The following is a 14221-nucleotide window of genomic DNA, read 5'->3' as shown; positions in this document are numbered from 1 at the left end:
TGTGACCACTCAAAATGAAGCAATGTTTACTCCTCATCACATGTTATGGCCTTAAGTGCCATCATGAGTTGTGAGCATTTCAACTCAGAGCCGGATTTAAGAGACCTGGTTTGGTGAAAGTATTTACAGTAAAAACTAAAGAAAAATAAATATAATTTTGTGTTATTGTCTAATCTTTCTTCTTCATGACGAGTAGATGTCACGTCCTTTTTTCATTGCAGCCACTTTACATCACTGTCTAAATGTTTCAATGGTTTTGGCTCTTATTAAGATCTTGTTGTGTATTTGCATTGTACATTCTTTGTGTTTTTGTTTCGCATTGTTTTGTTTGACTCAACGTCATTGTAAATGAGGGTCACCCCTCAAATTATCTCTTGAGTATATAAAGGTTGAATGAATTAATGCAAATGACCTAGAGTGGGTGGCATCCAGATTCAGGGACAGATAAATGATATTATTTTTTATTTTTTTATTTTATGCTTTATTGATAGTGTAGAGACAGTTGAAATGGGGCAGAGATGGGAGTGACATGCAGAGAACGACCGCGGGCTGGAATCGAACCCGGGTCCGCTGCTGGCCGAGGCCCATGGGGGGACGCTCTACCAACTGAGCTAAGGGCACCCCCATAAATGATATTCTTGCATCATGTTGCATTTTCCACCTGTTGTAACTTTCTTCCTAGTAGGCCTAATTGGTTTAGATCAATTAGAAACAATTACATTTACATTATTAAACAGGTAATCATCATTAGTATTTTGACTTCATATCTACATGTTCTTCATTGTGATTTCATCAGTCAGTGAGCTTCATGGTAATGCAGTGATTGACAGGCTGACTGAAATGCTCTTTAGCTAGACAGAAACACCCCTCTACAAACCCCACACCCCTCTTAAAATCCACAAACGTTTTGCCTTTACTGTTGCACATAGTCGTGACCCCAAAAAAGTCGTCACATAGTGACCCACCAAAGGCCCACTCTGAGCCAGGAAAAACCCTGATATTTGAAGTCACAAAAGGCGTGGCTTTTCTTGACTTATTGATGATTTAAGTCTCCCAAGTCAATCTACTAATGCACCAGCTTGCCAATCATCAATCAATGGTAACTCCTTCAATTAGCAAACATGTAGTAGACTATGCAATTCAGTTACAGTATTAAATGGCTTCTGAAATCCAGCCCTTTGATGAATTGGCACTCAATCATCAAATGGACTTACAGGAAACTGTACAATAATTCACAATGAATCAAATTGTCAAACCAACCTGCAAGTATAATGTATCTCCATTTTGCTTCAGTGCAAAATCTACATTATTCAATTTCATCATTATTACTGAAGATCCTACAACATTTTTAAGATGACACTGGGATTTCAATTTTATTTCAAATATTAAACATATAGGGGAGAACGGGGTAATCTGAGCCACTTTTTACATTTGCTCCCCTCTAAGGGAGCTAAAATGATTTATCACTCAAATTTACACATTTCCCATTAATTCAGGATGTTTCCTAGAAATGGGCATTAGCAGAATTCTTTCAAGACAAAGGGCAGTGAAAATATGATTGTTTTAAAAAAAGTTGTCATGTGGCTCACTTTACCCCAGCTGTGGGGTAAACTGATCCACTTACTTTTTCCACACTGAAACTACCATAACAACACATATTGTAACAGTAAGAATCGTGAAAGCTAGCCACACATTCCAGAACTAATGTCGGACTATTAAAAGAATGATGGGGTTTGGTCAATTAAACAAAGCAAATTTTCTAAACACTTGAAAGTAACTCTGAACAAAATCAAATACAACATATTATAATTCAAAAGGTTTTAATAAGATTCAAATGAAAGATAGAACCAGTTAGATTAGAACACAGTCTGGGGGTCAGAACACAGGACCCTTAGAGCCAGCTAGTGTCTGGGGGTCAAAGCATAGGAAAATCAGAACCAGCGAGCAGGCGAAGACCCAACTGGATTATAACATCAGCCTGTCATACTCTTCAACTAGGCCTACTCTACATTCCAGCCCTGAAGGTTACAGGGAAAGATGAGAAGGTGCTCTTTCCGTGTGGTTGCCCCAGGTCGTCTTCCTGGTGTATTTCCTTGACATGATGGCTTTTCTACAATGTGTATGACATTAAAATAAAACATATGTTTTGTAATATTACATTAAAATATGTTTAAGACTAAACTTAACTTGTGCCTCATGGTGGGGGAAAGTGAGACAGTGGCTCACTTTCCCCCACAGCATTTGGCTCACTTTCCCCCACCACCACAATTTGAGAAAAAACTACCTCTCTTAGCATTTCAGGCTAATCTTCAGTTATCAGCATCACATGGTTTCATATGTTGGTAGTTCATCAACACGTATGATATAAGTTGTTCTACGTGAATACATTTGCTTTGGCACAACAGTTGATTAAGTTGACAGCAAGAAAATTGACTTTTACATGCAAAATACCTATTTTGGTGAAAAAAAACATGCTTACCACAGCACCATGAAGTCCTCTCTTTCAGGGCCATGGCGGGGAAATGAGAGGGGCTTGAAAACATATATCTCACATGACCACAAATGTTTTCCGTTGCCTAGATACAGGGGGTGGCTCACATTACCCGATGCCTCAGATTCCCCCGTTCTCCCCTACTTTATACAAATAATGTAACACTGGAGTAAAGAGCAATACAACTTTTTCCAAAGGACAATAATAATCTTGATGATTAATTCTCATCTAAATATTAACTTAATCACGACGTTGCTACTTTTCTTATTTAGTAGATCTTTCACAGTTGCACCTGTCATAGACATAGACAATGACGCAGAATCAAGGCCAAAGTCTTATCTCTGAATGAACAATGTGCAACACTAAGCCAGTAAAGTGCAGACAGAAGAGTCGGATGACTTTTATCTAATCTCGGACTTCTAGCTGCTCAGCCAGCCATGTGACTGGACAGGAGACCCTGTCATTGTGGGGGGGCATCAACGGGAAGACAAAGTGCCATTTTCCCATGACATCATCACTATTATTTTCCCCCTAGTGGGCCTCTTGATAGCGGATAATCTGTCAGCTCTCAAGCTCTCAAGACACTCCGAGCTCGAAAACACCAGAGGTTAATGGAGATCCATTTTATGTATTGCCACAAGGACACACTGCTAACTGCCCACAGCACAGCGCTCATTCTTTTTTTCTTCACTATTCGTGGCATCCTGCTGTAAGTGGTTGACAGCATGTTTAGTTAAACATGTGCATTTTATTTGACTAATTGTATGTATTTCTCTACTGCACACCCCAATTCTCAGTTCAAAGATACTTATCCTCTGTAGCGTTTTCCCTTTTTGTATAAAGTAAGCTCTAGTTGATCACACAAAATCATGGATTACTGGCCGTAAACCAAGTCTCAAAATTATACTCTGAAATAGTCACTACCCAGCATTTACCAATTTAAAGCTGTTATAGCAGTTGCCTTATCTCTCCTGTGCAGTGTTTTGACTTTGCAGTTTTGCCTTTCTGACATTACAGGAAGTACATTTGGTGAAATTCTTTTAAGCCAGAGTCTACTGAAAAATACACCTTGAAAAAGCAATGGTGTTATTTTGATAAAATATGTGCCTTGGGCTGTGAAAAACTTGATATTCAGAACCCTTGATGTTGATGGAGAGCTAAAATGCAACCCACTAAGTTTGACCTTCAAACCCATAATAAGACAGTTTTGGTTAGTCGACTGTCAATCAAACTTACTGGAAGCACAGTCGAAACTAAATCAAAGACTGCTGATGTTGATGTTTTTTTTTGCTTTTCCCCTCTTCTTGTCTTTTACAGATCGAGAGGACCAATCCATTCTTTGCACGTGAGTACACAGGCTCAGTCAATTACTGCATGAATTTTATTCTTACTCGTATTTTATTCAAGGATCTTTTCTTATTTCAGCATGTCAAAGTTATTGCTGATAAAACAATTTCAGGTACCAACATTGCATTGTGCAGTTTATTATTTTCTTTGTATCATAATTAAGTCAAAATTAAAATAATAATAATGCATTTACTGGTAATCACACAAGTTAAGGAGCAGTGTCAGTGAATCAGTGCCCCAGAACTTTGACAGTTATTTTAGATTGTGAATCTCAGTTACTCTGACAGCCACAACTTAAGAGAAAAGTTAAAAATATGTCTCTGAGAAATGCCTGACATTTCAGCTAAGCAGCCTCCCCCCGGCGTCTTTTCAGTGACAAGTGCCTGCAGATGACAGGAATGTCAGCAAAGAAAATGCCCCAGAGTGTATCAAGACATAATCCATGCCACTGCCCTTTTACTCATGCAGGGTGGATGGTGTTGTGTGGATGGTATTTGGCCCCTTCTATACACACACGGTCAAAAAATCTTGTATTGCACACTTTAAAAAATATTACTTTAAAACCACACGTCGACAAAAGCTAACAAGTTCAAACCGAGTCAGGATTATCCATTCAACAAGGCTAGTTCACTACATTTCGCGTTAACGAAGAGAACGATAATAGCCTAGATTACTGAGCGTGTGACATAGTTATTATTTATGAACAACCCCAGTGGAGTGCAGTATATGGCCTGTTACATTACCAGTATGGATTGTGAATGAGATATGAATATAGTGCCAGAAAAGTTAGTAATAAGACCTTTGAGTTGACATCAATGTCTAAAACATATTGGAATTTTAATTTGAGCGAATAATTAAACTTGATATGAAATGTTGTGGTGGTTCAGATTTAAAATAAAAAGTTACAGTTCTAATGTGTTCTGGAGTTGAATAAAACACAGCCTCACACACAGTAAAGAAAATATAGTATTATGTTCACATGTTAGCATTTCTTACATGGTTATTGTTCTATTGAACTGTGTTGCTGTTTTTCACAAAAGAAGGATATATTAATGCTTGCACACAGATATCTAAATATAGATTATGCAAAATATGAGGTATTGGCACTGAGATGCACAAGCTGATTGCAAAGTACTATAAAACAATTAGAAAAAAAAATGTAGAATCCTCATGAGAAATGATTAAGTCAGCACTCCCTGTTTATATGGCATGTCGTCCTAGATGGGAGAGCTGAAGAATTTAACACCCAGCAGTCCAATGCCAACAACATTGTCATTAACATAATCCCTCCATGATCACCCTCTGTTCACAGTAGCCACTGAGACTGAAAACACTTACACACCGCTCTTCCAGTCTACCCTCAGCCACATCACAATCACTCAACCTGAAAGCAAAACAATATTTTGTGCATACTTGGTGTATGTAAATTTGCACTTACTGTAAAACCTCAAGTATGCTCTAAATCTAAACTCTCCCCAAAGTTCTTGCAAGATCCCGAGGACTTGAGAAGATTTATTTCCTGTTTTTCTGTTTCACGGTCACTTTATGACAGAGCAGGGAAAGGCAGGCTGCACATCCACATGCCAGCTACCACCAGGTGGTATTATTTTTTCGCATTTCTTTGTAGTTGGAAAGACGACAGGGCTTGTGTTCTGTCCTCGCCCTGCAAATCTGTCACGCTTAATGAAGAAAGTACCAAGTCACAGAGTGGCTAAGGTGCAGATGCAAAAGGGTCATGCTAAACAGTCTAGTGTTTCAAACACGCTTTTCTGAGGAAGTAGTTTTTTGTGTGCATTGTCTTTCTTTTATCTCACAGAGGTGAGTCCGGAGCTGGCAAGACAGAAAACACTAAAAAGGTCATTCAGTACCTGGCACATGTTGCCTCGTCTCACAAAGGAAGAAAAGACCACACCGTTCCTGTGAGTGTTCTCCTTTCTCATTTATCTCATTTATGCCTGCTCTAAGGTGAACCAAATAAGCCCTCAAAAATGTGTTGATATACTAACATTAATGTTGTATTAAAAATGTACTTCCACCTCTATGCCCTATTGTGTCTTTACTAAGCCCGAACATCCCCTGTTGAGCAGGTTATTGTTTTTACATTATGCTGTAAACTACGCTGTAATGGTGATTGGGAGTGGGATTGTAGTGGGTTTAACTTGGATGATCATAATGTCACAAATGAATGTGATGTTATAATAACTGAAAAGAGTAGAATTATAGATACTAATACATGTAGTGTACAACATGGATTTGTGCACCGGATGTAAGTGAACACGTTCTAATTATTTTGCATTTGTTTATCTGCAACAAACAGCCAGAATCACCCAAACCAGTGAAACAACAGGCAAGTCTTGGATTTTTATGCACCATTTTACATGTGCATGCATGCTACACAAACATTTTCCCCTCAAACAAATGTACTCTCTCTAAAATGGTCTCATTAAATATCTGTTTGAAATGAGCCCACTGAGGGAACATCGAAGAGTGTAAGAATAAGTTTAAAGACACCAAAGTTAGCATATCTGGTGTATACACTGTGAACAGCATATTTACAGTAGCATTTACATTGTCTCCCTCTATCAGCCACAAAATGAAGTTGTGAGTATAATTTAAAAAATGGCATGATTATTGTGTTTTATGTGAATTATTCGGATGCGCAACACTGTATTTGCTCCCCATTATTATTAATCATACATTCGTCAAATGCATGTTGTTTGTATTTGTTATAATAGCCACATGTTGAGCCTCTGCTTGTCATCGTTTTGCGTATGATACTTTGCTGCATCTGTGTTGTAGACTATTATAAGTTAGACAGTGACCTCACCTGTTGTGCTTTAAAGGCTTGGACATCAGTAACCAGGAAAGTTAAGTTAAGAAAGTTTACCTGCAGCCCTCGTCAAAGTCTCAGTTCTGCTCTCCAGGACATAGAGCCCTGTAGGTAGTTCATTTACCGTGACTTGATAACAGCATACCTGAGATGCTCGGTACAAACAATTAACTACCTGTTTACCTAGAAACAAAGTAGTAATCTGAGTCTTGAGGGCCAGGATAACGTATTACTGAGGTATTTATGATAACACCTGTTGCTAATTCCATCCACAGGTTGCTGTAGGTTGTGGTTAGATTCTGAAGCTAATGCATAATTTATGTATTTTTTAAAATGAATAAAAAATGTTTAGCTTGAATTACAGGCTCATTTGTATCCATGACATTAATGCAATTAATTATTTTCCATAATAACAATTCAATCTCCCCATATCCTACAGAGTGGATCCCTGTTTTATGTGAGTAGTATGTAGTTTTTCTCATATCTCACCGCACTTACAATATAAAAGAGGGTCATCTTTACCCTACAAAATAGGGCAGTAGATGCTAATCAGCCACCCTAACCTGCTGTAGTTGTGCTTTAACTTTTGCATTGCATGATCTGTACTTCCTGTCTTCACTGAGTTATAACGATCTTCTTCTTTTAGCCATTTGACATTAACGTAACTTAGAATGTGAGGACATGATGCCCTTTCATAGAAATCAATCATTGATCCATGAGGCCAATAAATCCCCTGGGTAATATATTTGCCTGTTCAATGAAGCAACTACAGTATAATCTGCTGTTTAATATGTTCCATTCTATGTCTGACTTAACAACAACTGTTGGCATGTTATATATAACATAAATATATAATATAATATATTTATTAACAACTGCATAGTTGGCCAGTTATGGTTATAATGACAACACTTAAAAGTACTGTAGCTGTTTCATCTTTGCGTTAAGCTTTTCTTGGCCTGGATGAGTTCCCCACATTGGCCTATTCCCGTCCAGATTTAAGTTCTTTGAGCCATTTCTCAAGGAGTGTTGTCTGTTTCTTCTTGTTGAAAAGGGCGACTTGTAGTATTTGTCCAACCTTGTGACCTCCAAAGCAGATGTTGAGCAGTCAGCACACATCCAGAAAGACTGGCCTCTGCCTCTTGAGATTTAGCCGTTTTTACAGTTTTGATTGATCTTCTGACGCCACTCAATCTCCCCTAAAGTACTGTTGCCAAAAGAGCCTGAGTTTGATAAGAAACAAGCGCGTAGCTTTAACCTCTAAATGTTTTCAAGAAAAAAGTTGAAAGGAGATGATGAGTGCTATTTTTTAGGCTTCAAAATGACTGTATTTGTAGTGACTGTTTTGTCTCTATAGTAGTTTTGAAGCCTCTGGGGGTTGTTTAAATTTGATCACAGCTACACAACAATCGCCCATCTCAAGTGGAGGAGACGGCTCTGTTGGCTGTCAGATGCTTGACATGCTCACTTTACAACAGGAATGTGGGTCAACTTCCAATTCTGCTAAATTGGCCCCCAGTGGTGTTTGTAATGTGTTCTTTTTTTTAATGTGCGTACCACACAGATGGTTAAAGATTGCCAATGCATAATACCAAGTTGCACAACAGGCATGTGTTTATATAGAAGCAAAGGCTTTCGTTTGAATCCTCTGCCCTCTCTCTGTAGGCTATGCCTCTGCTCTGATAGCTGAAAGGGACCTGGTTTATCCAGTTCAGGCCTACTTCATCCCAGCTGCTTTAAAACTCAATTAAAAGCAGCCCTTCTTGATCTCTGGCCAAAGATCACAGTACATGCCTCACATCGTGCAATACTGATTCCTCTTCCCGCAGAGTTCCCTTTGGTGGAAAATGGCCTCTGCAAACTTCCACTGTATGCAACTATTTTGATATAATGGGAAGATTTTCCACTCAGCCATATGAGTAGTGACATTGCAGGATAAATTGTTTTTCTCTCAGCCATTTTGGATTCTCTGGTCAAGACAAAGCCCACAATGTGGCTTAGATGGAATCATAGTGGGCCACCTGTCCAAACATCTAAAAGTCCCTTATTTATTTAAAATCGGTCTTTGGTGTGGCTTGTGGACACATTCTTCCTGATTTGATAGAGAGACTGACTGGCTTTTCTCACAACAGAAAGTATAAATCTTTCCTAGAGATTTGATCTCAATCACTATGAAGCACCGTGACACATCATTAGTCCTCAGTCAGCTAGAGCAGGCCTCAGTGCAGGATCGTTTTTCTTTTTTTCTTTAAACTTTTACTCAAGATAAAACATCTGCAAATTGTATTAATTGGGTTGTGGAAGGTCTTATGATCACCAAATATAGGATTATTTTATATTTTTCGTGTTTGTTCATGTGATTGATCAGAATATTTGCTTAAGTGTTTACTTGAGAAAATGTCAGATAAACCCCCTGAAGTCTAAAACCCAAAGATAATTTTCATTTACCATGGCCATTTAAGTGAGTGGGAAGAGATTTACTGACCTTTTGTCCATACTTATTGTTGTCTTTTAGCTAAACAACTCCAGATCAGACAATGGGGACCATTTTAGTTGAAAGATGTTTTCCACCACCATACTAAAAAACAAAGTTGTAAAAGTATTTTTAACCATACATTGCAATATTATTAAGGTTATTCCTAGGTGTATAATTATTTCCATATACTGTCTGTTATGTGTGCCTGCTGAGTTATGTCATTTTAGGTTAAAGGTTTTTAAAATTTTATTCTCAAAAGAATTTTCCAGGTAATGTTTAACGTCCGTGACGTTAAAATGGGTTATACAAATGATTATGGATAATTAGCTTTTGTCCACTGTCAATTATAACTCTCCTTCTATACCTAGTTCTTTTAAGAGACTTGTCACAATAACGGTATTTTAATATTACTGGCACACTTGCTATCATCATCTTCTGTCTGGTTTTGTTTAGATTACACACAGAGATAATATGTGTGGTCTTACTGTACAAAAAACATGACAAATGTCTGCCCTCTTTGTCTGCATGTTTATGTTGTCAGTAAAAATCAGTGGCATCCCAAGTAATTTCTCATCATGTTTGTTTGTTGGTCTTGCTATCTAAGAACTGCTGTAACGCCCCTCTTGTTTTTTCAGGGTGAATTGGAGCGTCAGCTTTTACAAGCCAACCCCATTCTTGAATCTTTTGGGAATGCCAAGACAGTGAAAAATGACAACTCCTCCCGTTTTGTAAGTTAAAAACAGAAAGATATGCATAAAGGGACTGCATTCTTAATGTGCAGCTCACAAAGTCTACTCCAGGATTTACAACAGCCTGCTCTTCTCACAACACCACCTTGGTTGATCTTAGATCAGCATTTGAATCTGATTAAGCAGAGGTGATTCAAATGAATGTAATTATCCTATTTTTCATGTGAGCATTTTCACAGGCCATATAGCCGGAAATAGCCTCATGCTATAGTGATCCCTTTAGTGTACTGGATCCTTTCAGACTTGAGGCAACTCTAGACTTCTTAATATTGACATAGGACAAGAGGGACATGAGTGCAAGGTCTTGGTTTAAGAATTACTGTGATTAATTAAAATAGCTTCATTAAATGACAGTAAAACTAATTCTGCATCAACCATGGACAGCTGTGACAGTAGAAATATTCACTATTTTTCATCAATGAGAATTTGAGAAGACTTATCATTTAAGGCTGAGTTTGTCAAGATAAAGTTTTGTATTTAACATAATTAACATCATTTTATTATTAAGGAAAGTTTTGTAAATATGTTTTCTATTGTATGAGAACAATTCATGTATTCATCCTTTTTAGATAATATGTGTCAGTGTCAGTAAATGTCAATAAATCAGCTGCTTCTTGCAACAATGCCTTAGTGTATGTTACAGCAGTCTTTAAATGTATCTGTTATCTTGTGCACTTACTACATATTTATTTGCTGGTTCATGGGAATTAATTGCGGATGGGTTGGTTAATAAGAGCCTTCGTCTGTATGTGAGTTGTATGTGATTTTGTCTGTTATATTGTTTATTTCATGTGGAACCTCTTGAAAACGAGATGGTTCATCTCAAAGGGCTTTTAAAAAATGTACTTTAAAACTTCTTTATCTCTGCAGGGTAAATTCATCCGGATCAACTTTGATGTCACCGGATACATTGTTGGAGCCAATATTGAAACCTGTATCCTTTTTTTAATTGAGTAACTTGAATTGTACATGCTTTCAATCATTGTAGGTGAGATATCTACAAAGAGTCCAATCAGGAGTGTTTACTGGAAGCGCATTCAAAAATCATGGTTTCATCACGATACAAATTTTTGTTAAATTAAACTGATCCACAAAATAGAATAGATTATTTCTTTGACTGTTCTGTGTCAGACTTACTGGAGAAATCCAGAGCTATTCGTCAAGCCAAAGATGAGCGCACCTTCCACGTTTTCTACCAGCTGCTTGCTGGAGCTGGAGAACACCTCAAATGTAAGTAGACTGAAATTGATATAATTGATTATACAACCATACTTCCTGTTGTCTTTCATAACCGTAGGCCAAAGCTTATTTTGGCAGTTTTACTATGTAAAAGCCAAGTTAAGTAAGGCAGCAGTATAAATTCTAACTTTACATACTTCATATTCAATTCATTTTCCTGCTAATAATTGCCAACAACTCCCCCTCTCCCTTTAAGATTGTCCCCCACAGGAATTGTGTCGAGGGATTTCGGAATATTTGTTGCAACTCAATTTGTAAGATAAAGGGATTGGTCGGCTCTTTAATTTAGGCATACACAAAGATCATTCGAAAAGATGTCCAATTTACGACTTCCAACTGATGAGGAAGGCCTACATTTGATCAATTTACTGTCCTTTTGCAATATTTAGACAAGTGGGTAAATAACAAAACTTGGCTTGACATTGACCGTCTTAACGGCCTCTTTCAAATCCGCTCTTTCTAGAAAAACTGTAACCAGTCAAAAAGTATTTCAACTAACCAATAACATCTTATACAGTTAAGGCTTGAAGAGCTGTACAACGAATTAAAGGAAGATCTGGATTAACATTCACGTATATGACAATCCTGAATATCCCTAATTTTCTTCAAGGTGTTTTAAGAGGAAGGTTTCAAACATTGAGACTCAAAGTATTTCTTCTCACTGAGAACTCTTTAAAGATGGTGTTCTGATGGCCTTAGATCAGATAAATGATGCAAAAAATCTTTATTTACTGAAATGAATGTCTCTGATATTGTGTTTTAGGAGATTAATCAATTAGAGACAAACCTTTCTGGAAGCCTGGAAAGACCTGGCAGAGGGAACTGGGCATAGCGATTACACAAGATTTGTGATAAAACATCTACAAAAAATCTGTAACCGAACCAGGACATTTTTGACTAATTGTCTTTTCAAATTAAAGCCCACAATCTCATCATTGTACATTACATGATGTAACCACACAATCTGCCAGCCTTATAAGTTTTCTTTGTATGTGGAAATAAACGTGTCATTTTCACTAAAGCCTTGATTCGAGGTATATGAGATGCTAAGTAGGGTTGCTGAAATTTCCCGAAATGGCCCCTTTTCAAATCCCGGGATTTCAGAGCTCCTCACGGGATTTCCCGGGATTTCCCGTTGAAACCATTATTGCCCTTTAATACTACTTTAATGGGACTAAATCAATGCAAATAGATAAATAAATGCAGCAGAACAATGCTATATTACATCACGTTTTATTTCTACTTAAATAACATGAAGAAAAGCCATTCAAATTAGGCAAAATATTTTCCAGAAGATGCCTATTGAAAACGGTGTTTTTATGAAGAAAATACGAAAAAAATTCACAGAGGTTCAATATCAAAACATGGCCAAAAAACGGTGTTTGGCGAACAAATGTATTTCAAACAATCTATTTTTATTTCTATGAACGAAATCAGTTTAAATTGAATATTTTCCAAAGGATAGGCAAATAACAAAAAATGCACTACCGATTGCTCTTAACGTGTGAAATAAGACATGACAGAACTAACAGCCTATTCAAACTGACACGCTAAGCAAGATTACTTTCCAGCTTTCCTTTCTTTTATTTTCATGAAGTGTGACTTCAAGAAACACTGCTCAGCCTGTTTCTGAGCTTTGTCACGAACTGACCGCACCGAGAACGCTCTTTCTTCCACGGACGTCGGCTGTATGGTGGAAAGTGCAGAGTAGAGCTGCTGCAGGTGTTTGGGTCGCTCTTTGGTTGCCTCGAAGAGCGCAAACTCGTTTGAAATTATTTTGTGGAGGTCATTCCCATACCTCTGGTCTGGCTCGGGACATTGCATGCAGTCATTAGCCTCGTTCGACTTGGAGCCGTCTTGCTCAGACCTGCGCAACTATGAAGCCCGTCTTGCTGAGCGCACAACAAACATGCTGTGCGCTCAGCAAGCCGAGCGTCATAATTGCGCAGGTCTGAGCAAGACGGCGACATCTCTAACGAGGCTAATGACTGCCTGCTGCAGATGTGCAGTAAGGCTCTGGGTCATCGTCTGCTCGCTTGGCTCTGGCTGATACGCATATTCTTGGGTATCATCAGACTCTTCCTCGGACACAGCACTTTCAGTATTGTAGAGGCGCTGGTATTTCGTATGCCTGCCTGTCTAAATAATATTTAAAAATATATCCCCCCTCAAAAAAAACTAAAAAAAAAAAAAAAAAACGGGAGGACGGGTCCCGCGGCCAATTTCCGGTACTCCCGGACTGACTCATTTCACGGGAATCCCGAAATCCCGGGACCCGTCCAGCAACCCTAATGCTAAGGCCCAGGCAGTTGTTGTTATGCTGAGATAACTGTCTCACAATGATGTGCATTGTTTGACGGATGTGTCTGTAGAGCATGATGTGTTTTGTTTTAGTCTTTTTTTTATTAAAAGTAAAACTGAGTTTTGACTGAGCAGATCCGCAGACACACACACTCACACACACAGTGAGCAAATGGTTAAATGGGCTAATTTGGAGACTTGGAGACAAATGCGCGCATTTATTAACCGCAAATCGCAGCCTTTTGCGCGGTTATGTCCATGCACAAGGACACATCACACTTGCTAGTTTTTTTGACGGAGAAAAGGCCGGTCGCTAGTCAAGGCGGGGGGCTGGCGTTGTTAAGGCGGCCGCCATAGCCATAAAGCACTGCAGGAAACACTGATATCTTAACCATGCTTCTAAATGTTTTTCCTTTCTACTTTCCACAGCGGACCTGCTTTTGGAAGGATTCAACAACTACCGTTTCCTGTCCAATGGTAACATCCCAATCCCGGGTCAGCAGGACAAAGACAACTTCCAGGAGACCATGGATGCCATGCACATCATGAGCTTCGCCCATGATGAGATCCTGGGTATGTTTTCTTTAACACCTGCATAAAACCTACATGAACGCACGTTTCTCAATGAGGTTACTTTAATTTTTTTGTTTTTGTTGTCTGCCTGGTCTGGTAAGATCACTGAAATATGTACTTGAATTCACAGTAAAATGACCATCTTTCGTTTCTGTCATACAACATATCTATATATGCACCTTGTTCCATGATAATTGTTTGCTAGCTACTACAAC

The 14221-nt window shown here is 38.3% G+C and overlaps 1 protein-coding gene across 1 annotated transcript in view; it reads left to right on the top strand.

The window, feature by feature from the left end:
• LOC307251966 (myosin-10) overlaps window positions 1-14221 on the top strand; it is an 88665-nt gene that overhangs the window by 45568 nt on the left and 28876 nt on the right. The window contains exons 4-10 of the mRNA XM_080029449.1: window positions 3809-3836; window positions 5655-5757; window positions 6156-6185; window positions 9780-9872; window positions 10764-10827; window positions 11025-11123; window positions 13863-14006. Coding sequence (XP_079885575.1) covers window positions 3809-3836; window positions 5655-5757; window positions 6156-6185; window positions 9780-9872; window positions 10764-10827; window positions 11025-11123; window positions 13863-14006 — 561 coding nt within the window. The remainder of the gene's footprint in view (window positions 1-3808; window positions 3837-5654; window positions 5758-6155; window positions 6186-9779; window positions 9873-10763; window positions 10828-11024; window positions 11124-13862; window positions 14007-14221) is intronic.

This window comes from Ammodytes marinus (assembly GCF_949987685.1).
Source record: "Ammodytes marinus genome assembly, chromosome: 6".
NCBI classification, from domain to species: Eukaryota; Metazoa; Chordata; class Actinopteri; order Uranoscopiformes; family Ammodytidae; genus Ammodytes; species Ammodytes marinus.
This window is presented reverse-complemented; position numbering and strand designations above follow the sequence as displayed.